Here is a 27,046-nt window from a genome sequence, read left to right as displayed (position 1 = left end):
ATGGGAGATTAATTTATCCAGGATCATGCAGCTAATTAGTGATAGAGATTGGATTAGAACTGGAATCTTTAGATCTTTAATTTTAAAGTTCTGTTAGACCTTGCCAATACTTACTGGATGTAGTGGAGGAAATTCTTGTACATCTATGGATTTTGCTGGCTTATAGGTCTCTTTCCAATTCTTGGATTACATGGTGGCAGATGTATAGGAGTAGACTGTAACTAATAAAAGAACAAATGTACATTCTCTCACATAAATCAGAATAGGAAGAAACAAATGTTTAAAATGAAGAGCAAGTGAGGGGTGATGGAAGGCAGAAAAATGATAGAGCAAGATGTAGTTAATTTGAAGTTGATTTTGGAAGAACAAAATAACTACTTTGAAGGTGAGTGGTAGGAAGGCAACCAAAAATAGATTACAAAAATAATAACAAAAAGTATCAGTGAGTGAAGGAATTATAAGTACTGTGGGAAAAAGTATTAATCCTTAGTTTAAGTGAAATCAGGAGATACTTCAGTCTGTTCCACTGATACAGAGTTTATCCTGAGTCAAAATCTTCATCATCTTGTACTTAACATTTTGGGGATAACATTTTCTGAATTTAATCTGTCTAAAAAGGCCCATATTTCTGAAATTTTTGCATCTTGGTAAGCCCTTACAAAATTTACCCTGTATTGGAATGTAAGGTATGAATAACCAGTGTCCCTTTCTAGCCAGAGTACTGCACCTGAGTAAGACTTTAGTTTTTGCAGCTATTATTATTGAATGATGATGATTTTTTATAGTTAATTAAAGAGCAGTCTGAAGAGAAGTATTGTAGACTAGTTTAATTCTCTTAGTCTGTTTTTTCCTGTATATGTGTGTATATGTGTGTGTGTGTGTGTGTGTGTGTGTGTCCTGTCAGTTAAAATTTTTTAATGATCTACAAAGCACGAGGTGGTGATGCTTGTTATTATTATTATTTTTTTGCAATAAATTAAAATTGATTTCTTTCCCTTGAGCCCATCCTAGTTCAGTCCCAACTTATCCATATCAATATTACTTCAGTAGCTTTCCTGTCAAATGTACCTAACTTGGATTTGGGAAACAGATTCCAACCTTGTTATAGATCTTGTCAGTAATGTGCTTCAGTGAGGCAAATCACTAGTGTTCTTTTGACCACAGTTTCCTCATTTGTAAATTTGAAAGGGTTAGATTACATGTTCTCTAAAGATATTTTCTTGTTCTAACTTCTTCTGCTAATATAGGTCCTACCTTTAAGGAACTTAGATTTTATTGGAGAATACACACACACACACACACACACACACACACACACACACACATATATACACACATATAGTGATGTGCAGGGTGAGGTGAGGAGGGAGAGTGTTAGCAGGAGATATTAGAAAGGCTTCACAGAGGAAGTAGTACCTGAGCTGAATCCTCTTTTTTCAGCTTCCGCACAGATGCCAGGTTATTTGTGCCTTCCCCTATCCTCATTGCTTTTTACTGGCATGAATTCCATTTCTGACTCTACTCTGACATAACTGTGTAACTTCTTGAAATTGCTTTTTGTCTCTATTCTCTTGTATGTGAAGTGAAGTAGATGGAATAGACCATTTTTTGAGTTCCTTTCTAGCTCTAGAATTCTGAGATTTGGAATCTCCTATTACAGACCACAGATACTCTGTCAGTGGTCTTTGAGAATTTTTTCCCACAGGTCTTTGTTAATAAAAAATTTATCACTGTATTGCCAACTGGCAGTGAACCTCATTGAATTTAATTAGCAGGGTTGGTTCTTGGACAGCAAATCTACCTGTACGTCAATCATAGAGTTTGTTCTTGAAGCTTTTGCAGCTTAGTAGGACCTGCCAGAGCTGATGTAGCTTTTGAAAACTCATTCACTTTTGTGGTATTCAAATAGTTTAATAGCTCAGGCTTGAGGTGATGAAAGCCTGCATCAGAGTGGTGGCAATATTAGAGAAGGGGGAATATTTGGGAGATAAAGCAAAGGTGAAACCAACAGGCCTTGGCAATAGTCTAGGTATGAGGGAGACTGAGAAATAGTGAGAAATTTAGGATGACTTCTTGGTTGTGAGCCTAGGAACTGGGAGGATAGTGTTGCCCTCAACAGCAGTAATGAAATTAGGAGGAGGCAGGGGGTTAGCAGAAAAGCTAATGAGTTCAGTTTTGGAAATGCTGAGTTTGGAAATGTCTCCTGAACATCCAATTTGAGATGTGAAATGGAAAAAAGCATTTGGAGATGTGAGATTGGAGATCAGGAGAGAGGTTGGATAGAATAGGAAGATTTAAGATTGATTAGGCATGGAAATGATGATTAAATTCTTGGGAAGGGATGGAGATTACCAAGTGAAGTAGTATAGAGGGAGAAGTATGCCTAGAATAGAATCTTGAGGACCACTTTTAGTTAAAGGGCACAATCTGGATAAGAATCCAGCAATGGTGACAGAGAAGTGGTCAGATAGATTGGAGAAGAACCAGGAGAAAGTGATGTCCTGAAAACTTAGAAAAAAGAGAGTATCAAGAAGGAGGTAGTAATCGACAATGTTAAAGATTGCAGAGGTGTTGAGGAGAATGAGGATTGAAAGTAGATTATTAGATCTGGCATTCAGTTCCAAAAGAAACATTCATCCATTTTTGAAGAAGCAGTTGAGATTAAGTGGTAAATTTAAGAGCCTATTATCATTGAATGTTTTAGGTATCTTTTAAGTAATTTTCCCATTGCTCATTTTAGATATTTACATGACTTACTGGTAAAGATTAAATTATTAAGACTTAAATCAATTTATAAACTAGAGCCATTGGGGAAACAAACAAACAAAAAGCTGGCTAGAGTTATAACGACTTGTATTTTCTAGTATTCTCTATCACTTGTTTGCTTTGCAATTTTAAAGTCATGGTACTTTCTCTTTAGGTCACCAGATTTTACATTTTCTTGTGCATGGAATATTGAGAATCAGGAAACTTAGGCTTTCTGTTTTCTGGTTTGTTTTCAGTCCTTATTTGAATTTAAGTAAATCATTTAAAACCTAATAGCCTCATTTTATTTTTTATTGTGTCCCCTATCTCCTCCACCCCAAATATCACCTTAAAGACTTGTGTTTTACCATCAAATTTGAGGCATAAAAAGAATTATAGGTCATGCCAAAAGCCAGTGTTGCTACTTTTAACTTTGTGTTTGCTGTGGGCCTGGATTACCTAGAAGGAGGCAGAACAAATTTCTTTATTGATAGGGTAGAGTTTATCAAATCAAAATATAATCAGGTTGTATGTCACTTGCCTTCCAAGATAATTTCTGACCCTTAGGGGGCTGGAAGCAACTATGAGATTAGCTTCATCTTTTGCTGCCTCCCTGTTTGGTTTGGTGGTCCTTCTAACCAGCTTGATAGAAAGTCCCATATTAATTTTTTTCCCAATTCACTATTTTTTCTTTTTATTTTGAATTAGCCTTTATATAGTTCATCTTTCATTAAGGGGCCAAAGATAAAATTAGTGATATCACATCTTTGGGAAGAAAAATGTTGAACCTTAAGTGCAATAGTACAGATGATTTGTTTCCCCTGACTACATCCATTTTTGTGTGTTATATGTGCCTATGCTACTGGTAATAGAAATAAAAAGGTCACTATATCCGTACTATGAATATTCAAGGATGTGTTATGTTCAACTTTTCCTAGTTGTATCAAAAGAAAGAGCAGTTTATCTTGTCAGACCACTTTGCAGGAATAGAAGAACAGAGAGTACTTAACAATAATGGTTTTATTAATTAGGGTACATACATCAAAGAGGGAAGGTTTCCGGTAAACTCTGAGGCTATGTGATACCAGATAAATGACTAAAAAGTGAAAGATTAAATTAATCAAATAAATATTTTTGTTATTGAAAGTTTGCAGTTACACAGAAACAGCTTACTCTCCATAGACATTGTTTCTATTCTGTTCAACACACATTTATTATTAAAATTTGGGTAATTGATAATCTTTCATTTCTGTGGATTTGTGAATCTTGGACTGGGAGATTTTCTGTGTTCAAGATTCGATTTTCCATTGCCTACCCTAATTTTTAATCTTTTTTTGGGGGGAGGGAGGAGCTCTGGGGATGGTAGGGTTGGTATTTCAACTTCATATCTATCCACATCATTTATCATCTTCATGCCATTACTGACTTCTTCCTGCCCACTTAGACAAGCATCCTTAACATTGTATTTGACGTCTGGACTCTCATATCATGGTCTTATTGAATTCATGTCTGCAGGAGAAAGTCAGTCCATTCACCTATACAGAATTTACCCTAGGATTCCACCATGATCATGCTTCAGCTTCATATTGAATTTAGCTATTCATTCAGGCCATCTCCAGAGGAAAACTCCTTTCCTTGTTTTTTTCTCCTCTTTATGTCAAGTTTTCCTTTATTAGAATTCAAATTTCTTGAAGGTCTGCACTTTCTCTTTCTGTAGATTAGCACCACAATTAGCATTTAATAAGACATCTCAATAAATTCCTTCTCATTCTGTATGTGATTTTGTATATATTTATTGGCATATTGTCTCTTCCCATGTGATTGTAAGCTCCTTGAGGGGAGGAGCTGGCTTTTGTCTCTATATCTTTAGCACTTAAGAACTGTGCCTCATACTTAGTAAGTACATAATAACTGTTTATTGATGGTTAGAAATGCATTTATATATATAAAATATATATTAGTAATTTATCCATGTTATTTTTGAATTTGAGAAGATGTAAACTGATATAGGTTAAATATGTGTAATCCTTTTTTAACATATTTCTATATTTCTTATGTTGTGCAAGAAAAATAAGACCAAAAAGAAAAAGAAACCCCAGGAGAAAGAAACAGATAAACAAACAAAAAGATGAAAATATTATCCTTTCATCCACGTTGTTTCCATCATTATATGCCTGGGTGACATTAGCATCCTAAGTCTACAAGAATTGTCTTGAATCACTGCATTGCTTAGAAGAGCCAACTCTATCACAATTGATTGTCACATAATCTTGTCATTACCATGTACAGTATTCTTTTGGTTCTACTCACTTCACTTAGCATCAATTCAAAAGTCTTTACAGGATTTTGTGAAATCCACCTGCTCATCATTTCTTACAGAATAATAATAATCCATTACCTTCGTATTCCATAACTTATTCAGCCATTCTTCAACAGATGGGCATCCATTCAATTTCCATTACAAAAAGAGTTGCTACAAACTTTTTTTGCACCTATAGGTCCTTTTCCCTCTGCTATTATCTCTTTGGGATATAGACACAGTAAAAACACTACTAGCTTAAAGGGTATTCAGAGTTTGATAGCCCTTTCGGCATAGTTCCAAATTACTCTTCAGAATGGTTGGATCAGTTCACAACTCCACTAATAATGCATTGGTGTCCTAGTTTTCCTGTATTTCCTCCAACATTAATCATTATCTTTTCCTGTCATCCTAGCCAATTTGAGAGGTGAGATGGTACCTCAGAATTGTCTTAATTTGTGTTTTTGTAATCAATAGTGATACAGAGCATCTTTTCATATGACTAGAAATGGCTTTAATTTTTTCATCTGAAAATTGTTCATATTCTTTGATCATTGATTAATTGAGGAATAACTTGTATTATATATATATGTGTGTGTATATATATATATATATATACACACACATAAATTTTTTTTTCTAGCTTTCTGTTTCTCTTCGAATCATGGCTGCATTGGTTTTGTTTGCATGCACTTTTTTTTTTTTAAAGTATTTTATTTTTGCAACTACAAAGACAGTTTTCAACATTTACTTTTGCAAAATTTTGTGTTGCACATTTTGCACTCTCTCTCCATCTCATTACTCCCCAAGAGAGCAATCAGATATAGGTTAAATATGTGCAATTCTTCTAAACATATACATATTTGTCATGCTGTGCAAGAAAAATCAGATCAAAAGGCAAAAGGGGAAAAAAAAACCATGAGAAAGAAAAAACCAAGCAAACCACCACCAACAAAGGTGAAAATACTATGCTTAGATCCATATTCAGTCTCTATAGTTCTTTCTCTGGATGCCTTTGGCATTTTCCATCCCAAATTTACTGGAATTGTCTCTTGAATCATCACATTGCTGAAAAGAGCCAAGTCTATCACACTTGATCATCACATAATCTTGTTGCTATGTATAATGTTCCTTTGATTCTACTCACTTCACTTAACATCAGTTTATATAATTCTCTCCAGGCTTTTCTGAAATCAGACTGCTCATAATTTCTTATAGAATGATAATATTCCATTACCTTCATATACCATAAATTATTCAGCCATTCTCCAACTGATGGGCATCCACTCAGTTTCCAGTTCCTTGCCACTACAAAAAGGGCTGTTACAAAACATTTTTGCATGTGTCAGTCCTTTTCCCTCTTTTATGATCTCTCTGGGATACAGAGCCAGTAGTGAGACTAGATTGCTGGATCAAAGAGGATGCAGTTTGATAGCCCTTTGGACATAGTTCCAAATTGCTCTCCAGAATTGTTGGATCATTTCACAATTCTACCAAAATGCTTTAGTGTTCCAGTTTTCCCATATCTCTTCCAACATTTATCATTATCATCTTCTTCCATCTTAGCCAATAAGAGAGGTATAGATTGGGGATTTTCATGTCCACAAAACAGTTTATATCACTAATTTGACACCTACAAAATAATTTATAATGACAAACATTGGTAGGAAGTATTTTTTCTTTTTCTCCCTTTTCATTTGTCAGGGATGGTATATTTTTTCTCATTGCAAAATTCTATTTGTAAAGCTTAAGCCCTGTCCTGTAGTGTATCTTACAGCTGTCTTCTGGAAGAAATGATGTGAGAAAGGACAAATGGACATTGTTCTCTGCCTGTTTTCTTAATGCAAAGGGGAATGAAGGGTGATTACTGGATTACAAAACTGTGTGTTTTAAGAATGCTTTTTTTGGGCCTTCCAAGTAAGTTTTTACAAATTTGCCTCTTGGGCCTCTGGTATAAAGGTTTCCAGTTAGTGATCTTTATGTAGTCTCCCAATCTCGAGGAAGGCCAAGTAATAGTGTACCTGAATAAGATGTATTTGCCTAATGAAGAAAGGTCATGACTGTGCAGAAGCTAAAACTATTTTTAGCTTATTTTCTATCATATATGGCTGCAGGTTGATAGGGAAGTTGGTATTAGGGGAAGGTAAGGGCAAGATAAGCTAGTCTCTACCTCTTTCTGCAGGAGAATGGTTTCAAAAATTGCCTGTGAATTTATATAGAAGGAGCAATCAATGAAGTCCTTGGGATTGTATGATTTCTTTATGGAGAACACAACAGAAAGGAAGAGAACTATCTCAAAAATTTTCAACTTGTATTAACTTTTTAGTCCTTTATAATAAACTCTCCCTGTTTCCCACTTCTTTTGCTGTTTTCTTTTAGTACATTTCAAGTTTAGATCAGAGTTTGAGTAGTTAAACATTAACTGAAATTGCTTGTTTCCATTCTCTTAGGAACTTATTTTGGGTAACCTTTAACCCATAAGTGTCCTATCATTCTCTTCCTTCTATTTAAATGTCTCAACTGGCCTACTTTCTGGTTTCTTTAAATTAGAAAGATAGAAAAAAGGAAAGCATCTTGGATAGGTAACACTATTAGTGATAAAATGTTGAGCTATCAGATTTCAGGTTTTTTTTTCTCTCGTTTACCTCTTGCCTGTCTTGTCTTTCATATTTAAAAAAAAAAAAAAACTGATTTAAGAGATCAGGTTCTTTGCGCTAGCATAATTCTAATATATAAAATAAAGAAAAGAGGTATTTTAGATGAAATATTGTAATGGCTTTCTAGAAAGTTCTATATTCAAAAAGTGAATGCTTTGAATATCTGGGAGTTGAATATAGGCTGCAGTTTTCATTTATTTCCTTTGGGAAACAATAGTTAAAAAAAAAAAAGGAACCATAGAAGCAATCTCATACTCCATTTGGTCCAAAGGAAGAGAAATTGGGGGAAAAAGTAATGAAAGACTTTAAGTATGAGGGAAGATGAGAAAAATCCCAGTTTCCTTTCTGTGAAGACATTTTGCCAGGAAATTACAATCTTAGGGAATTTCTGGGCAAAAGGCCCATCCTTAGAAAAAAAGGGTTATGACAGAATGGAAAAGACAAGACTTTCATTATTTCTGAAAAAATCCTTATCTTCAACACAGTGTTTGTTTTCTGAGATGGGCTCTCTGTATATTAACTATACTAATAATTAAATGCATCCGGGAGATTTGGAAATTAATTTATAATTGCAAATTAAGGATAGGGTGGTAAGATTATTTTTCTTTCACCACTTAAAGTCTGAAAGAAGATAAAAATAGCAGAAGTTCAGAGAGTAATAAAATACATGATTGGAGGAGACAGTTTATTTGATGAATTGGATAGAATGTGATATGGAGAAATTTTTCCATTTTTTTTATCTTATTTTCCAAATTTTTATCACTAAGGTGACTAAAATGAGTTAGATATTTAATTTTGTGCTTTTTAAAATTTACTCATTCACCAGTAATCTGTTGGGATAGGTGGCAGGAAGGGCCAGTTTATTGTCACACTTATATTGTCCTGAATTCCTATTTAGAAATCCAAGAATTTTATAGAAATGGAAGGGAATTCATTTTATGAAAAACAACAGCAACAACGGAGGCTTACTTAAAAGGTAAGGAATTTTTCCAAGGTTACTCAGATCTTAAGTAGCAGAGCTAGGATTGGAATGTAAGAATTTAGAATTTCAAATTCAGTATTTAACATGCTTATGCTATTATAAAGCCTTTTTTCTTAATAGGTATGATGGCTACCAAATATCAGTAAGAAAGTTAATTATATGAATTAGGTGGACAGTATTTAATATTGATTAGATTAGTAAGGCACCTATCAAACAAATGAGTATTCTTTCCTGTTTCATCCAAAAAAGCATAATAAATGCTTTAAGAGCCTAGTAAGTATTGGGTTGGACCCTGGAGATATGAAATGGTTCCTTCTCTAAAGTAGGTTATCTTCTATTGGGAAAGATATAGTGTGTATCTATGTTGGTAGCTAATAAGTACATAGAAAATTAAATATAAATATATACAAAGATAATACAAAGTAGTTTTTTTGAGGGAATAGAACCACTACAATAAGGGAAATGGAATATTTCTAGGCTCATTTTAAGAGGTAGCTAGTATTTGCACGGAGCTTTGAAAGAAAAGAATATATGGTAAAAGATAGAGGTGAGGAGGGAGGGCATTTCAAGAACTGAATGACATATGCAAAGGCATAAGATAGAATGTTTTCTGTAAGGAACAAGAAAGGTCAGTTTGGCAAGTGCATGTATTAAAGCTTGCAAAGATTAATTGAAGTCAGATTGTGAAGAACTTTAAATGCCAAACAAGGGAATTTTTATCTTGACTTAGAAGCAAGAAGAGGTCCTCTGAACTCAAGGTCTTTGGAGCTTCTTGAACAGGAGAGTGTCATGGCCAGACCTATGCCTAGGAATATTAATTTGGCAATGCAGAACATATATTGGAGAGGGAGAGACTGTAGGAAGATGTATTGAGAAAGAAGGAAAGAAATAAGTATTTACTGAATATCTATGAAGCAAGGAAATAAGTATTTACTGAATATCTATATGTGTCTGGCATTATGCTTTACAAACTTCATCTCATTTGATCCTTAAGAGAGGTGCTATTATGACTTCCATTTTACAGTTGAGAATACTGAGGCAGACAAAAAAAAGTTCAGTGTCCTGCCCAAAATTACACAGTTAATAAGTGTCTGAGACAGATTTGAACTGAGGTCTTTCTGACACAAGACCTATACCTCCATCCACTATGCTACCTAGATGACTTTTAAGGCAAAAGGATGTTTTATTAATCCTAATGAGAAGTGATGACTTGGATTAGAGTGGGGCCTTGTGAGTGGAGGGAAAAGGGACACTTACAAGAGATGTGGAGGTAGGCATTCCAAGATTTGATACCTGATCAGATGTGAGAAGAGGGAGAGAAATAAGTGGTAGATGATTCTGAGGTTGTGAACCTAAATATTTGGAAAGACTGAGATACTCTTAGCAGAAACATAATTTAGGAAGAGGGGACATTTAGAGCAAAGACTGAGTTTTGGATGTTTTGAGTCTGAGATGCCTATGAGATATATGACAGAAATGTTGAGTAGGTAGGTAATGATGTAGCATTGTAGTACAGCTATTAGGATTAGATATTACAGTTGTCAGTTTAGAGTGTTAACATGGAAGCTGATGAGATCTTTGAGTTAGTAATAGCAGGAAAGAAGGTTATTTGTCTAGTTTCAACATAGCTTCATTTTGATTGTCTTTAGGACTTCTCCTCCTGAAAGTAAGGGTATGGATATAAACTAGGAAAAAGGATTAGTGTTGAGAAATTCTGAATCTATAGAAAAAGAAATCTGTCAAAACTGGGGCTTGCTTTATTACTTCTGGATCTGTTAAATCTGTTTCTTCTTTTTCTTCCTGAAACACCTCTTAACATCTTAAGCCTACACCCACAGAGTGAGGATATGTGTTAGTCTTTGTTTTAGCCCTCATTATCAGCATAGGGTAAAGATTAAGGAACTAAAAAATGCAGATGTGGAAGAGGGCTTAGTCTAGACTGTGTGTTATACATTTCCCTGACATAGTCTATGTTATGGGAAAACTTTGTTAATGATAGTTCTTGCCACCAGAATTTCTGCCTTAATATTTAAGAGAACAAAGTGTCAGAAAACATGATTAAATATCAGTTTTTTTTGTAAGGTACTCTTCTAGGCTCTAGGGATAGAAAGTTGAAACTCTTTGCCATGTGTCATTGTCATGGTGTGTGGAGATTTGTTGGGTGGTTCAAGATTTGTGACTCATATTGCTTTAGAGTCTACTCACATAGCATACAGCAGAACTGGGGATTAAGTGATGATTAAGTTTTGTTCCAGATTGTCTAGTGCTTATTTTTTGGATTATACAAATTGATCTTTTCCTCAAGGTAGGTTTTCCATCTTTAGAGAATGGTGCTTAGTGGTGCATTTTGGGTGTCCCAGGTAAAGATATTAAGGCTTCATTCAGGCTTCAAATGTCTTTTTAGTATTCCTTACATGTCATTGAATTTTTAAAAACAATTATGATATAACTGACCAGTTGCTGCCACCCTAATTATTTCCTAGTTTAATCAGATTAGGAAACACATTTTTATTATCTAGGGCTATAACTCAGAGAGGTTACCACTAGAATTCTTTTTGGAATCATTGCAGGAATAAATTTCTAAGATTACTTGTTCTAAATTTTATTGCAATCACTTTTCTATTACCTAGGATTATAGTGAGTAGAATTTTCATCTTACAGATGTAGAAATTAAAATACAGAGAGACTGTTAAATGTGACTTTCCTAAAGATTATATGGTTATTCAGGAACTAATATTCATCGGACTTTGGCATTTCCTATTCCATATCTCCCTATCAAGGGCCACCTAAATCCTTGGAAGAAAAGGTAGATTTACTTACTTCAGAGAAAATGTAGTGTCATTAAGAGCAGAGCAGACTGTTCAGACAACCTTAGTTCCTTTTTTTTTTCTTGAGAAAATTGTGGAAACACTGCAGATACGGTTTACCTAGATTTTAAAAATTAAGTCTTATTTTGAGATCTGTATTCTCCTCTTCTCACCTTCTTTCCCCAATTGAGAAGAGAAGAAAAACTACTATAAACACACACACACACACACACACACACACACACACACACGTAAAACAGTTGTCCACTAACTTTGATAGGCCAGAGAATATTAGGAGAAAGGCATCCAAAAGGAACTGGGTATTTTAAGTATGGAGAAGAGAAGACTTGGGCCAGATAGGGGAGATGGGACATGATAACTGTCTAAGGGTGTGAAGGACTACTATATGAAAGCAGATTAGATATTTCTGTTTTTCTTCAGAAGACTAGGAGTGCTATGTGAAAGTTGTAAATTGGTCTGCCTTGGGAAGTGGTATGTTATCTTTCAAGTAGAAGTTGGGTGATCACTTTTCAGGTTTGTTGTATGGAGTATTCTTTGGTTAATAAAGATTGGACAGATGATTACTAAGGATTCTTTCAGATCTGAAATTGTGTGATTCTGTGATGCTAATGGCTATGTTACCTTAATTTTTTACTCAGTGAGACTGCCTTAGCAAAGTGAATATTACTTAATAAGATCAGTCAGCAATATTCCTGTGCAGGGCATGAAAGAATACAGAAAGAGGGAGAAAGGAAAAAGAAAACATACATACATACATATATATACACATATGTGTGTGTGTGTATATGTGTATGTGTAGTGTGTACATATATATTTATATATATGTGCAGTGGGAATCAAGAAAGACTATCATCATATTCATCATACTTCCCTTCTAGTTGTGAGTCTCAAAGGACAAAACATATAAATCACTTTAAACTTGAATGTCTATAGAATGTCAGTGATTTAAGATGCAAACAATTTGAATTTTATTTTTAGCACTGTATATATTTCCATAGAAGTCTGTTATCATTCATTTGGTTTGTTAATATATATATTATTGTGCTTATACTTTTATTGGTTGAAAAGATGATGGATTCTTAATGTCCTATGAAAATATAGAAAAATTCATATTCAACATTTTACTCATACTCAACAGTTCTGAAACATATATTGCTAAGTACATTAAGCATTCTATGATTGTACAACATTTTAAGTTAGGTACTCTTTTCATTATTATTTGTATAATTCATATATAATTATAAATCATATAACTTATAATAATAATTTATAATCTTGTTCTCTGTGATCCAGTCAAAATGATCTTCTCTTTGTTATTCATACACTATACCTCTTCATACCTATGTAATAGCCATCCCACATGCCTAGAATTCCCTCCCTCTTTACCTTCATCTTAAGAGAATCACTCTCTTCCTTTAGGATGCATTTTAAGCCCTGTTTTCTGCTTGATGCATTTCCTTATTTCTCTCCCAGCAGTGTCCTTCCTACCAAACTATTTTATACTTAACTGCTTTCTTTGTATTTCTATTTATTAACTTCATATTTATGCTACATCTATGTATAGTTACATATATAAAATGTCTATAAACATATACACATATGCATATACTTCTTTCTCCTGTCCTTATTTCCTCTATTAGAATGTAAACTCACTGCAACTAGGGATTGTTTTGTTCTTTGTACTTGTATTTCAGTGGGTAGCATAATGCCTGGTATATAGTAGATGCTTAATAAATCAGTATTTATTATTTTATTGATTAAGATATCTTTTCTTTTTTTTTTTGTTTGTATGTTTTGTTTTGTTTTATTTTTTATTTTATTTTTTTAAAATTTTAATATCTTTTTATTGATAGAACGCATGCCAGGGTAATTTTTTACAGCATTATCCCTTGCATTCATTTCTGTTCCGATTTTTCCCCTCCCTCCCTCCACCCCTTCCCCCAGATGGCAAGCAGTCCTTTACATGTTGAATAGGTTACAGTATAACCTGGATACAATATATTTGTGCAGAACCGGACAGTTTTCTTGTTGTACAGGGAGAATTGAATTCAGAAGGTATAAATAACCCGGGAAGAAAAACAAAAATGCAAGCAGTTTATATTCATTTCCCAGTCTTCTTTCTCTGGGTGTAGCTGCTTCTGTCCATCTTTGATCAATTAAGGCTCTCTTTATCGAAGAGATCCACTTCCATCAGAATATATAAGATATCTTTTCTAATCACCATTTTGGTTTTGCTGGGGGACATCAAGGGAAAGAAATTGTGAACTTCAGAATGGCTTCTTTGCACAAGGATCACTATTTTAATAATTGCATAAGTTTATGTTGTGTTCCCACATATATTCAGATTTTGATTTCTTTCATTTTCTTGATCCACTTGCATTATATATTACATCTGATGTCAGTGATGACAGAATGAAGGAATTGCTTTATGGGAAGGTAATGAGGATGTAGTAGATGCCCAGTCTTGTAGGTAGCAACTTAATCCTTATATTTTTCAGGTTCTCTGAATTAGATTGCATCTTTGAACTCTGTCTACTCATACCTGAACATACTATTTATTTGCAATTACATGCTTATTATTACTATTCTACCTTTCATTTCATTTTGTGTTCTTTATGTCTTTCCAAACACAATATTAGTTTTCTTTACATGCTGGACAGCTCTCATCATACACCGTATTTTACGTTCAGCTTTAAGCTCCTCTTTTCCCATAATCACTAGCATCAAAGTAATATTTTAATGATATCCAAATGGCTGGAGAATTTGTGAAGAGTTCATAGAAGCAACAGTATAATGTATTATCTACCTCACATGGCTTGCTTTTCAGCTTCTATGTTTCTATGCTTAATCTTGCTAAGATGTGAAATTGTGTAATATAGTCTCAGAAGATTTTTATTTATTGGCATTGTGACATTGTGATTCAGACATTGAAAACTGTATTTTATTGATGACTTTTGAAACTACTGTTTTTGCTGACTTTTTCTTCTGTTTTACAGTCATTTCTGGGAAAAAACAATCCCCGCCTTGCCTTTTATTAGATGACAATTAAGTAAAACTCTCAATATAGCCGACCCATGTATGCAACATTCTATTATACCTGAAAGAGTTTACAAGTAAATATTTTGAAATATGAAAAATTACCTGCACTTATTGGAGAATTTTTGCATTATGTGTCCTAATTTGGTTGACTATTTACTGAACCATGTATAAAATCACCTTATTAACACACTAAAAAGTAAAAATACATACAGATTTGTACATATTTATAAATTGTGAATAGGCAAATAGAATAAATGTTCTTTTTTTTAGAAGGTCAATCACATTTTTTATTAACAGACCAGAAAATCCAAAATAGTAATCCTTTTGCCTCAATTCAGTTGATAAAGCAGCACTTTACTTATTCAACTTGTTGGATAAAGGGAACATTTTGGTTTACACAATTTTCCATTTAATTTAGAGTTAATTATGAAGTGATACAATATTCTTGAAGGCTTTATCACTGTAGAACGAGGTCTGCTGTGTTGCCAAAAAGGCTGAATGCAGGCTAGGGGACAGTTGTTACTAGAGAACTACTCTTCTTTATTGTAACAGAGGTTTATTACAATAAGATTGACCACTGAGTGGTGATTTTGGGGGGACCATGGTGATTAATGAAACATTAAAAAATTTCAAAGGGCTGTGGGTTTTGTGTGACCATTTCTGCTTCTGTGGTGACAGTAGTAGTGGTGGAAAAAGGGAAAGTAAAGATGAAGGCAGTCACTGGGGTGGTGTAGTGGCTAGCGTTTGGGCTTGGGCTCTGGGAAACTTGTGTTCAGATGTGGTCCAAGATATTTACCAATTATGTGACTTTGGTTAAGTTAAGTGACCTCTGCCTTAGTTTCCTTAAATAGAGAATGGAGATAGTAACACCTACCTTCCATCATTCTTGTGAGGATCAAATGAGATACTTTTAAACTGCTTTAACATTGTGCTTGGCACATCATAGGTACATATAAATGTTATTTTTTTTTTTTTCCTTTTCTTTCCTTATGAATCGGTGTTCAGTTCATTTACAAATGTTTATTTTCATTAATTTTAAAATTTATTTTGTCATTATAGATATTTCCCAACAAGTATACATTCAGAACCCCATTAGAGAGTATCTTTCTTAAAAACCAGTATCCAGTTTGTTAACTGAAATAGGGAATGTATCCTTTAACTGGGATAGTCTAACACTAACAGACCAAAAAAAAACACTAAAGAACAGTTGTCAATGTTGACTTTATTTAAATTTTTGTAGTCATTATGTACATAGTATCAAAATTAATTTAACTGTTGGCTCTTTTAATGTGCAATCTTTGACCAGATCAAATGTGTTGACACTTCTAAAAGAAATGAATTGTATCCATATTGACATTCTTGCTTTAAATGAAACCCAAATATAAAGTAGTTGTAGCTGAATAGTCAAGAGTTCCCAGATTCTTCTAGGGAATGCAAATAATGGAATTGATTTCCTTGTGTGGATAAAGCATTAGATTTGATATCAGGAAGTCTGAAATGTCTCCTTTTGTGAACCTAGGCTAATCACTTTTCCTCTCAGCCTCAGTTTCATCTGTAAAATGAAAATAACAGTGGCACATATCTCATGGGATTATTGTGAAGTTCAAATGGCACACCATTTATAAAATGCTTTGTTAACCTTAAAGTATAATAAAAACATTATCTCTTCTTCTTCTTCTTCTTCTTCATACAATTAGAAAAATCATTTTTTAAGGACATTTGGTCATCTCATTGAGCAGTACTCATGATGAGCCTAAGTAAAAATGCAAACATGAAGATCAGGATAGATTGTATGCTAACTCATATTGTAAAGGATGAATAAAGAAATTCTTGATAGAATCTGACAGAGGCCTTCAGATTAAACCAAGATATACCATGAGACTTAGTAACTTCAAAAAAAAAAAAAAAAAGATGGGCTTTTGGAGGTTGGTAAAAAACCTATATTGGAAAAATATTGTTTGAGATCTTGATGTCAAAGTTTTATAGATTACTTAGAAACTTTTTGCTTCATACAGCATGATTACTTTTTTTTTTTTTTTTTTGCTGAGGCAATTGGGGCTAAGTGACTTTGCCCAGCGTCACACAGCTAGGAAATGTTAAGTATCTGAGGTCAGATTTGAACTCAAGTCTTCCTGAGTTCAGGGCTGGTGTTCTATCCATTGTATCACCTAGCTGCTCCCATGATTACTTTTTAAAGAAGAGAATGGAAAAGGATTGAATGTAGCAGTTATGAAACCATATCATCAAAAATGAAATTTGATTGTATCTAGAGAGACAGGAAATGGCTGGTCATAGATGCAATAGCCATTTCAGAATCAACCATTTATCAGAGCAGTTGGATCATAGACTAGTTAGAGCAAATGATACTGTAAATGCCAAGGTAAAAGAAAGAATAAAGATGAGAAGACATTTCATTCAATTACAATAGTTCAAACAAGCTTTTGGTGCTGAATAATAATAATAGCTTTGGGCTAAGGGCATTGACTTTATCATAATCATTTCTTTTTTTTTAATAATAGTTTTTTTATTTTAAAAAAATACATGTAAAGATAGTTTTCAGCATTCACCCTTGCACAACTTTGTGTTCCATATTTTTCTCCCTTTCTCTCTTCTACCGCTCTCCCTTAGATATTAAGTAATCCAATATAGGTTAAACATGTGCATTTCCTTTAAATATATTTTGACATTTATTATGCTGCATAAGAAAAGTAAGATCAAAAAGAAAAAAAAGAGGGGAAAAAAGCAAGCAAACAACAACAAAAAAGGTAAAAACACCATGCTGTAATCCACATTCAGTCCTCAAGGTCCTCTCTCTGGATGTAGATGGCTTTCTCCATCACAAGTCTATTGGAATTGGCCTGAACCATCTCATTGTTGAAAAGAGCCAAGTCCATCACAGTTGATCATCACATAATCCTTTTGTTACTGTGTATAATGTTCTTTTGCTACTACTCACTTCACTTAGCATTAGTTCATACAAATCTCTCCAACATTTTCTGAAATCATCCTGCTGATCATTTCTTATACAATAATAATATTCCATTACATTTATATACTCATGTAGCCATTCCCCAACTGATAGGTATCCACTTAGTTTCCAGTTCCTTGCCACTACAGAAAGGGCTGCTATAAACATTTTTTGCACATGTGGGTCTTTTTCTCTTTTTTATGATTTCTTTGTGATACAGATCCAGTGGAGACACTATTGCATCACAGTTTGATAGCCCTTTGGGCATAGTTCCTTATTGCTCTCCAGAATGGTTGGATCACTTCACAACTCCACCAACGTTTTAGTGTCTTAATCTTCCTACATCTTCTCCATTATTTGTCATTATCTTTTTCTGTCAATTCAATCAATCTGAGAGGTGTGAAATGGTGTCTCAAGAGTTGTCTTATTTTGCATTTTTCTAATCAGTAGTGAACAATCAACTCTTACAGTAGTTGAACCATTGTAAATAAGTTGCCACAATCAAATCAAAATAATTTAGAAATTGTTCCAGCCTGCCAGCCTCAAATTTCCTGGTCAGGTCACTAGTGTAGTAATTTATAAAGTTTGCTCATTTGTAAAACTTTACAGAATATGATAGTGAATAATTATGAGCAGTATTGCTTCATACAGTAGCAAAAGGCAGTGGAGGCAGAAAGATTTATGTGAATACTACTAAATATTATTAGCCAAAAGCATTTATAATGAAACTGGAAAGAAGAACATCAAATATACATAAAAATAAAATCTAAATTTAGCTCTAATTGATCAAAGTGACATGAAGAAGAAGAAAAAGTAGGATAAAACTAGGATGAGTGGCTAGATCAGATCATATCTATAGGAATTGATTCTGGAGGAAACAATTGTAAAATCCTGCAAAGATAGATTTTTAAGATGAAAGAGAAGAAGAAATGAAATGATTGCAAAAAGAATGTGTAGTATTACCCAAAAAGATTATTGGGCAGTAATTTACAAAACCAATACATATGTTTATTTTCTCATCCTTATAAAATCTACAAGGCTGCTCTAATTTATTTCATTTTATGGAAAAACTTTGTTTGGTTTCATATTGTCTTTTATATACTCTAGTGTCTGGCTTCAGACTAGCTTTCTAGCATATTCATATACTAATTCTTCTCCTTTATATGTTGTACATGCTAGACACATTATATTATTCTATCAGTGGTTTGCGTTTTACCCTTTACTTTTGTGGGCCATATTCTCATCCTTTCATCTCTTGATGCTTCATAGCACATTTCTTGTTCTGGTGTCATGATTACTTTCTGTACATGTCTTTCATATCATATTATAAGCTTCTTAAGAAGCACCATCTCTTGTAATTTCTGTATTTCCAACATCTGGTGTAGTGCCTCATATATTATAAATGTATGATCTGGACCTGTGATTTTGCAAGTAGAGGCAATTATTGGTATAGAAACTCATTTGTAATTTACAATCTTGGAAAGCTTTCTGAGAGCTCTGAGAAGCTCAGTGACTTGCTTATGATCATATAGCTAGACCCAGTACCTGAACCCTGGTCTTTTCATTCAAAAGTTGGCCTTTTTTTTATCAACTGTTCCATACTGCTTTTTCTATGTACATAGTAGGTGCTTTATAAATATTTGTTCTTAAGCTCCAACTGTAAATGCTTTCCTTCTCAAATTTTCTTAGAGCACTAGATTTTACTTTGCCTTATATTTGTTTACATTATATCCCCTGTTAGATTAGGGGCATCTTGAGGACAGAGCTGTATTGTCTTCATCTTTGTGACTCCATTCTTAGCACAATGTCTTATACATAAGTAATATTTAATATTTTTGAATTTAATTTTTATTAAAAATAAAATCTAAAATTCATTAGAGTACCTTGACAATTAGGTTCTAGGTCTGAATGTTAGTCATCATTAAGTCCTTAGTCTACTTCTGTTCCTCTATCCCAAGAATCCTAAATGAGGAAGGCAAGATTGGGGAACTAGAGTCTAGAGTCCAGTATCTTCTGTGCCACCATTTCTGGTCTGGTTCTTCCTCAAAGTCTTCCAAAAATCATCCTTTTTGCCCACTCTCCCCAGATCCAAGATAGCTCCTAAAGACTAATAGTTTGGAATTTTAGTTTTTTTAATCCCTTTAGCACCCAAAGATGTGATCTGCTTAAGTATAGCAAGATCCTTCAGATTGTGGGTAGGTAGACAATAACTGAAGACTAATAGAAATGTGAAACATTTTCACGTGGAAATGAAATAGGAACTTCATTGGTGGAGCATATAAGCTAATAGCTGGTTTGTAACTGAATTCTACCTATTGGAAAATCAGGTGAAGGACACGTTTGTGGTTAGTTTTCTTGTAAGTTTTTCTTGAATAGACTAGTAAATCACATATTTTCATAGTCATAGAGTTGCAAAGTTGAAAGACCTCTGAGGTTATCTATTTCATCTCATGCCTGAGTTTGAAATTCTGTTTTTGCTTATGGATATTGATTGTCTGCTTATAACTTAAAAATAATAGATAGAATATTAAAAAAAAAAACACTAAAGAACTTAGAATTTTAAAAAACTAAATTCAGTTTTCTGTCCTTGTTCCCTAACTACAAAGCACTTTAATAGGGTACATATTCTTGTTTTTGGCATTCAAGATTTTTGATTTTTTTAACTCACTAAATTACTTTTCATTTGGAATTAACATATTATAAATTTAAAAAGTGATTTAACATAAAATATTATTTCTTATTTTATTAGCAAGCTAAAAAAGCTGAGTGAAGACAGTTTGACTAAGCAGCCTGAAGAAGTCTTTGATGTCTTAGAGAAGCTTGGTGAGGGGTAAGTACACACAACTGTAAAAATTATTTTCAGGAAAAGAACAAGATGAGTATTGAGAAATAGTCATCCAATATTAATATTTATACAGTTGTACATTGCTTGAATTGAAAATGTATTAAAGTTAAGATATTATGTTAACATCCATGCAAATACAGGATGGGGAATGACTAAATAGGCAAAAGATGGAGGAGGGGGTAAGTATGGTTGGCAGAATGGTGAAGTTAAATTTTACCACAAGTTGAATATGAGTCAGCAATGTCCTGCTGTTATGAAAAATGCCAACCAAAATAATCCTTCCACTATACTCTGTGTTTATAACATCATTAATAAAAATTTTCAAAATACACTTTAAATGGGATGTGGAGAAACTAAAGCAGGATATAATAATAGTAACAAGAATAATTAAAATGGAAAATAGATCTTAAGAGTACAGTTTAAAGAAATTGGTATTGTTTCAGTCTAGAAAAGAGAAACTGAGGTGTGGCTTTGATTGAAGTAAGTGAGATTTTTGTTCTGTTTTAAGTATAGGAATATTGATTTTTCTATGTCTTTGGAAAATGAAATAAATGGAAATTGACAAATCAAAATGACAGAGATTATGATTAGACAATAAAGAAGGATTATTAGGATAATAAAATCCTGGAATGACTCTTGATTGAGCTGTCTTGGATATTCTGAAGGATGAAACATGGAAACAAATGAAACCCCTTTTTGCTATTTGCAGGTTTTTATGCTTGGTGATGTGAAAAAATATAAAGATTATGAGATATTCACTATGATTATTTTTTCCAAATTGCCTCATCCTTTTTCAAACCTCCTACCATTTCCTTCTTTATCCTTTCAGAGGAGAACCTACATTCATTTGACTGAGAAAAAAAATTGTTTACTGAAAGCTTGCTTTTTCTTCTCATCTTCATCCAGTATTACCCAGATGTTTTCTGTCATATCTCCTCCTTCACTCCTGTCTTACATGAAGACATATGTTCCTTCTACTTATCAAGACTACAGGCGCAAGTTCCATCCTATATTATGTAGCAGATTGATTCCTCCATCTTAACTATTTTCTCACCTAACTTCATTCTCTCTGTTTCCTGGCTGTCTATAAACATGCTCATATTACCTTATCATGAAAAAATCTTTTGATCCGTCTTCCCCCACTAATTATTATTCTTTATCTCTTCTCCCTTTTGTATCTAAGCTTGACAAGATCATTTACAATCTCTGCTGCCCCATCTTTTCTTTACTTTCTTTTAAACTCTGTAATTTAGCTTATAACCTCCTCATTCAGTTGAAACTGCTTTTCTAATATTACCTGTGATCTATTAATTACCAAATCTAATGACCTTTTATCATTCCTCATCTTTATCTCCCTACAGCCTTTTACACTGTTGATCACCCTCTTCTCTTTGATATCCTCTTCTCTCTAGGTTTCTAAGACATTTATAGTAATAACAATAATTATTATAGCATTTATGTAGTGTTTTTAAGATTTACAAATGGATTTCTGTAAGTTAATTCATTGAGTACAGTTAAGGACATTGAGACACATATAGGTTAGGTGACTTGCCTAGGTCATGTAGCTAGTGGGTGTTTGATACTGGATTAAGACTCAAATCTTCATCTCATCCTCTTTCCTAACTTCAAGAATTATATCTCTACCCAAATGTTCCATATATATACATTTTAAGTTCAGTTTGTCCAAAATTGAACTCATTATCTTTTCTATCAAATTCTTAATTCTTATGAACTTCCCTGTTGCTGATGACAGTAGCATCGTCATCTAAGCCATCTAGATTCACAGTCTAGGTGTAATACTCGACTTCCCACTCTCTTACTTCACTTTTCCTTGTCCAATTTGTCGCTAAGTCCTATTGAGTTTACCTTCATAACATTTCAAGTCTCTCCCTATTATAGTCTATCATCTGATTAGCGTCAAGTATACGTTCTAAAAGTATAATTTTGACCATGCTATCACCCTATTTGGTGAACTCCTGTGACTCTGTTTGACATTTAAAGTCCTTCACAGCCTAGCCCCTTCCAATCTTTAATGTCCCTTCCCTTATTCATTTCCATGTACTTTTTAAATCATATGACATTGGCCTCCTTATTGTTCCTTACACAAGATGTTTGATCTCCTCCTAACTACATTTTCATTGGCTGTCCTCCATATTTAGATTCTCTCCCTCATCTTGAATTTTAGGCTAAGTCAAGTTTATTTGCTTCATTATTAGATAAAAAGGAACTATTGAAAGGTTTTGAATAAAGGAACAAATTGATTAGAGCATTTTGAAAAGAAGATCAACCTTTTTTTGCAGAAGCTACTTTGGTGTAATAGAAAGAGAGTATTTGACTTGGCATTAGAAGACTAGAGTTCAAGCTATGGCTCTCAGCATTTATTAGCTAAGCTTTGTGAAAGATCTGTCATGAAATAGGGACAATAATATCTATTCTATTGCATTAAATTGAAAGGAAAATACTTTATTGCTAAAAAATGCTAATCACCCTAGTCTTTAGCAAATTGTAATCTTTTTGCTGGGGTAAAGTCTTGCCTCCATGTTGATGTCTTCTGACTGATCAGGGTGGTGGTTGCCGAAGTGAGTGGCTGTGGCAATTTCCTAAAATAAGACAACAGTAAGGTTTGTTCTATCAATTGACTTTTCCTTTCACTTGCATACTTAGAGGACATGGTAGAGCTATTAACTGGTCTAATTTCATTACTGATGTATTAGGGAATAGGGAGGCTCAAGGAGGAGAGGGAGTGGGAGTGGGAACAGCAGTTTGGTGAAGTAGTCAGAACACAAAACATTTATCAATAAAGTTTTTTGTCTTAAATGGGCATGATTTGTTACACCCCAAACCAATTATAGTTATAACATCAAAGATTACTGATCAGAGGCAACCATAACAGATATAACAATAATAGAAAAAGTCTGAAATATTGCAAAAATTATGAAATGTAACACAAAGGCATGATGTGAACACATGCTGTTGGAAAAATGGTGCAGTAAACTTGCTTTACCCAGGGTTGTTACAAAACTTCAATTTGTAAAATATGCATCATCTGTGAAGTGCAGTAAAGCAAAGTGCAATAAAATGAGCTGTACCTGTATTTTTTAACAGGCTTTATAAGTTGTCCACTACAATAAGAAGTATGTATTAAGTCCCTGCCTTCAAAAAGTTTACATTCTAATATCAACTCTGTAAAAGGAAGCTGAAAAGTACTGTAGGAGAAAGCAAGAAAATTACCAGGCTTAGAAGTATAATGGAGGAATCAGATTGTAGCTTGGTAAAAAGCTGGGCACTTTTCTTAAATGGAAGTTCTGGAGCCATTGAAATAGAGGGAGGGGCTAAGGGTGCTCCCGAGTTGTGAATTCCAGGACTGAAGTTATTTTCTAGGATTAAGACTTTGCTGATATATGATGGAAGAGACCTGATTGTATTCTGGAGAGAACTTATCATCTGACTGAGGCTTCCTATTGCCTATAGAGTAAAACCCAAGCTCTTTTGCTATGATTCAATGCTTCTAGAAATGGTACCATTCTACATCTTCATTTTCACCTGCTTTATGTTTTGCCAAACTGATCTACTCTTATTTCCCTGGGCTTGCTTTCTTTTCTTTTCTTTTTCCCCACCTGAGGCAATTGGGGTTAAGTGACTTGCCTAGAATCCACACCTAGGAAGCCTTGTGTCTGAGATCACACATTTGAACTCATGTGGTCCTCCTGACTTCAGGGCTGTGCTACCTAGCTGCCCCAGTCTGTGCTTTCTTGACCCTTCCTTTGCTCAAGCTATTCCTGCGATGCCTTTCTTTCCTTCTTTGCCTATTAGATTTCTTATGATTCTTTTGTTTTTTATGTCATCATTTCTGAATATATCCTCACTCCTCTCCAGCATTTGTAACAAAGACTATATAAAGAGAAAAAAGTACTTTATCGAAAACAAGCAAATATGCACTATTCCATACCTATTGACTTCCAGGTCTGCAAAGAAAGAAGGGAAGTGCATTTTCCCACTTCTCAATTTCATATTGTTGACCAACTTTTCTTTGGATCCTGATTAGCTACTGCCAATAAATAAGCTAGCACAGGATACAGTCAAAAAAAAAAAAAAAACTGCAGGTTTTTTTCCCCCTCAAAAGTGTGACCCTTGATTTATATGTCTGAAAATTCCATAAGTGACATTTGTTTTCTCCTCCAACCTAAGTGAGGCAGAGAGAGTAATAAAGGAGAAGTTGCATTACTTACTGCTGTTTGATCTGAGCAAATAAAGCAATGGGAAAAAACTACTTATTACAACAAAAGAATGTGCTCTTGTTAGCATGGCCATTTACATTAGAGCAAAGAAAATAGTGGGCTGCTAGGTGTTGTGGTATAGAGTTCTAGGCTTAGTCGCTAAGACCCGAGTTCACATTTGACCTGTAGACACTTACTAGCTGTGTGGCAATTCTCTTAATCTCTGTTTGCCTTAACCTAGTAGAAAAGGTAATGGCAAACCATTCCAAATCTGACCAAGAAAACCTCAAATAGGATCACAAAGAATTGAACATGACTGAACTACAACAAAAATAACACTCAGTATGCATTTATCAAGATTACTATGGGCTATATCATCTAAAATAAAGAGAATGGGACAACTTTCTTGAACAATCAAAATCCATTTATTAATAGTGCCTAAAATGTCTAGGCCCTGAGTTAAGCTCTTGGGAATATAAATATAGTTCTTGTCTTCAAGAAGCTTATATTCTAAGCTAAAGAAAAATTAGCCTGAGAAAACTACCCAACTTGGGGATATAATAGAGTAATCAGTCAGAACAGTCAGATGAGAAATGAGTTCTCTTTTGAATCATAAAAGATCAAGAGGAAGGGAAAACTTGAAAAAGAAGTTTGCTTATCTATACAACATAGTAGTGCCATTTAAAAGTGGCAGATACAGGACAAAATAGTTATGCCAACTCTTAACGGATTACTTTTAGTTCTTAAAAATCTTTCAACAAAATTTTTCTTTTCATTTGCATTGTTTTGTCATTATCCATATTATTTTCCTGGTTCTGCTTATTTCATTCTCTATTAATTTATAAGTACTATTTGAATTCTTCCTATTTTTATGGCATAAGACTCCATTATTTTCCATGCAGAGCAGTTGAATTAGTTATTCCCCATTTGAACAAATACTTTGTTTCCAGTTTTTTGTCACTGCAAAAACTGCTGCTATAAATATTTTGGTTTATTTGCCCCTTTTCTTTTTGTCTTTCATCTCCTAGTAGTAGAATCTCTGGGTCAAAGTCTCTCCTTTTATTTAAAAAAAAATTATGAATACAACCATTTCCATAACAAACAATATGATTGTATATGAAAGTGCCAATCTGTTCTGTAAAGCCTGTTCCTCCATGAAATCTCCCCTCATTCCTTCTGTTGGAAACTACTCTGGGTCTCATAGAGCATTTGTATAAATTTTAACTTGCCCTTGGTACTTTAAATGTGAGCTCTTTGGTCAGTGACCAGCTTGTGAACCTACTAATGGAAGAGCTGAATCCTTTTTATCTTTACATTCTTTCTATAAATGAAACCAGTAAAAAGAAGTTAAAACTAAGTGGAAGATTAATTTACAAGTTCTTATTGTAGAGACAAAGGAATTGAAGGAGTTGATTTTATCGTGTGCCCAAAGGCAAAGAAAAATATTATTTTCAGTATTCTGACAAGTAAAGCCCTTCCAGTTTTTTCAGTTTTCTCATACTTTGCCTCCTTCCATGTGCCCCATAATCTAGCTACACTGGCCTTTTAGCTATTTCTCACACACAACATGCTTTTTCATTCACTATTCCCTAAATACCTTTCCTTTCCCCATCTATCTGCTGGTTTCTTTTAACTCAACTCAAATTCTGCCTTCTTTAAGAAGATTTTCCCTTTTGTATTTTAGTGCCTTTCCAGTGAATTTGCTTTCCTTCTATTCTGTATATATCTTGATAATACAACATGCAAACAACTATGTATAGACAAATAGAGTGTGAGTTTCTTTTACTTAAAGACTGTATTTTTGCCTTTTTTTTTGTATTCTCAGCACATTGTACAATGCTGACACATAGTAAACACTTGACAGATATTTGTTGACTGATTTTTACTCATCTCTTATTGAAAAACTCACAATAAATAGGTCTTAAAAAAATAAACCCTCCATGAAAAACAATTGCAGATTGTTGGTTATAAAGAATGAATAGGTACAGAAATACTATGAAAAGCTCAGTAATGTCCCCTAAATTAAATCAGTATAGACTTTGTTGTTTTGTGATTTGAAGGCGAGACTGATAAGAAATAAAATAGAAAAACATGAATTAGGGAAAAGCAATAAGAGACATCAAAATCTATATAATAGATCAGAATCTATTTTGAAGAAGCCTCATGGTTATACCTTGTGAATACTTTCAAGAAAATAATTGATAAATTCATTTGCAGTTTTCATGGACAAGGATGATGGAAGATTGAATAGTATTGTCTTATAAAACAGAGAAGTGGTAGAGAGAAATGTAAAGAAAGTATGGCAAAGATGCAACTAAGGAAAATAATTTTCAAGGCTCTTTAGGATAAATCTGTTATGATGACAACAAGCAAGAAAAAACGAAAAGATCTGCTGAGATTTTTCTAATTGGTCATTTTCATTATCAAGGACATTAGAGGCATCACACTTGTACTTTAATGTAATGT

The 27,046-nt window shown here is 33.7% G+C and overlaps 1 protein-coding gene across 5 annotated transcripts in view; it reads left to right on the top strand.

Annotated features, from left to right (window-relative positions):
- STK3 (serine/threonine kinase 3) overlaps positions 1 to 27,046 on the top strand; it is a 539,323-nt gene that overhangs the window by 34,074 nt on the left and 478,203 nt on the right. For all 5 annotated transcript variants that reach the window (XM_051970911.1, XM_051970912.1, XM_051970913.1 and 2 more), the window contains one exon: positions 20,268 to 20,348. In XM_051970911.1, coding sequence (XP_051826871.1) covers positions 20,268 to 20,348 — 81 coding nt within the window. The remainder of the gene's footprint in view (positions 1 to 20,267; positions 20,349 to 27,046) is intronic.

Source organism: Antechinus flavipes, chromosome 1, assembly GCF_016432865.1.
Source record: "Antechinus flavipes isolate AdamAnt ecotype Samford, QLD, Australia chromosome 1, AdamAnt_v2, whole genome shotgun sequence".
Taxonomy (NCBI): Eukaryota; Metazoa; Chordata; class Mammalia; order Dasyuromorphia; family Dasyuridae; genus Antechinus; species Antechinus flavipes.
This window is presented reverse-complemented; position numbering and strand designations above follow the sequence as displayed.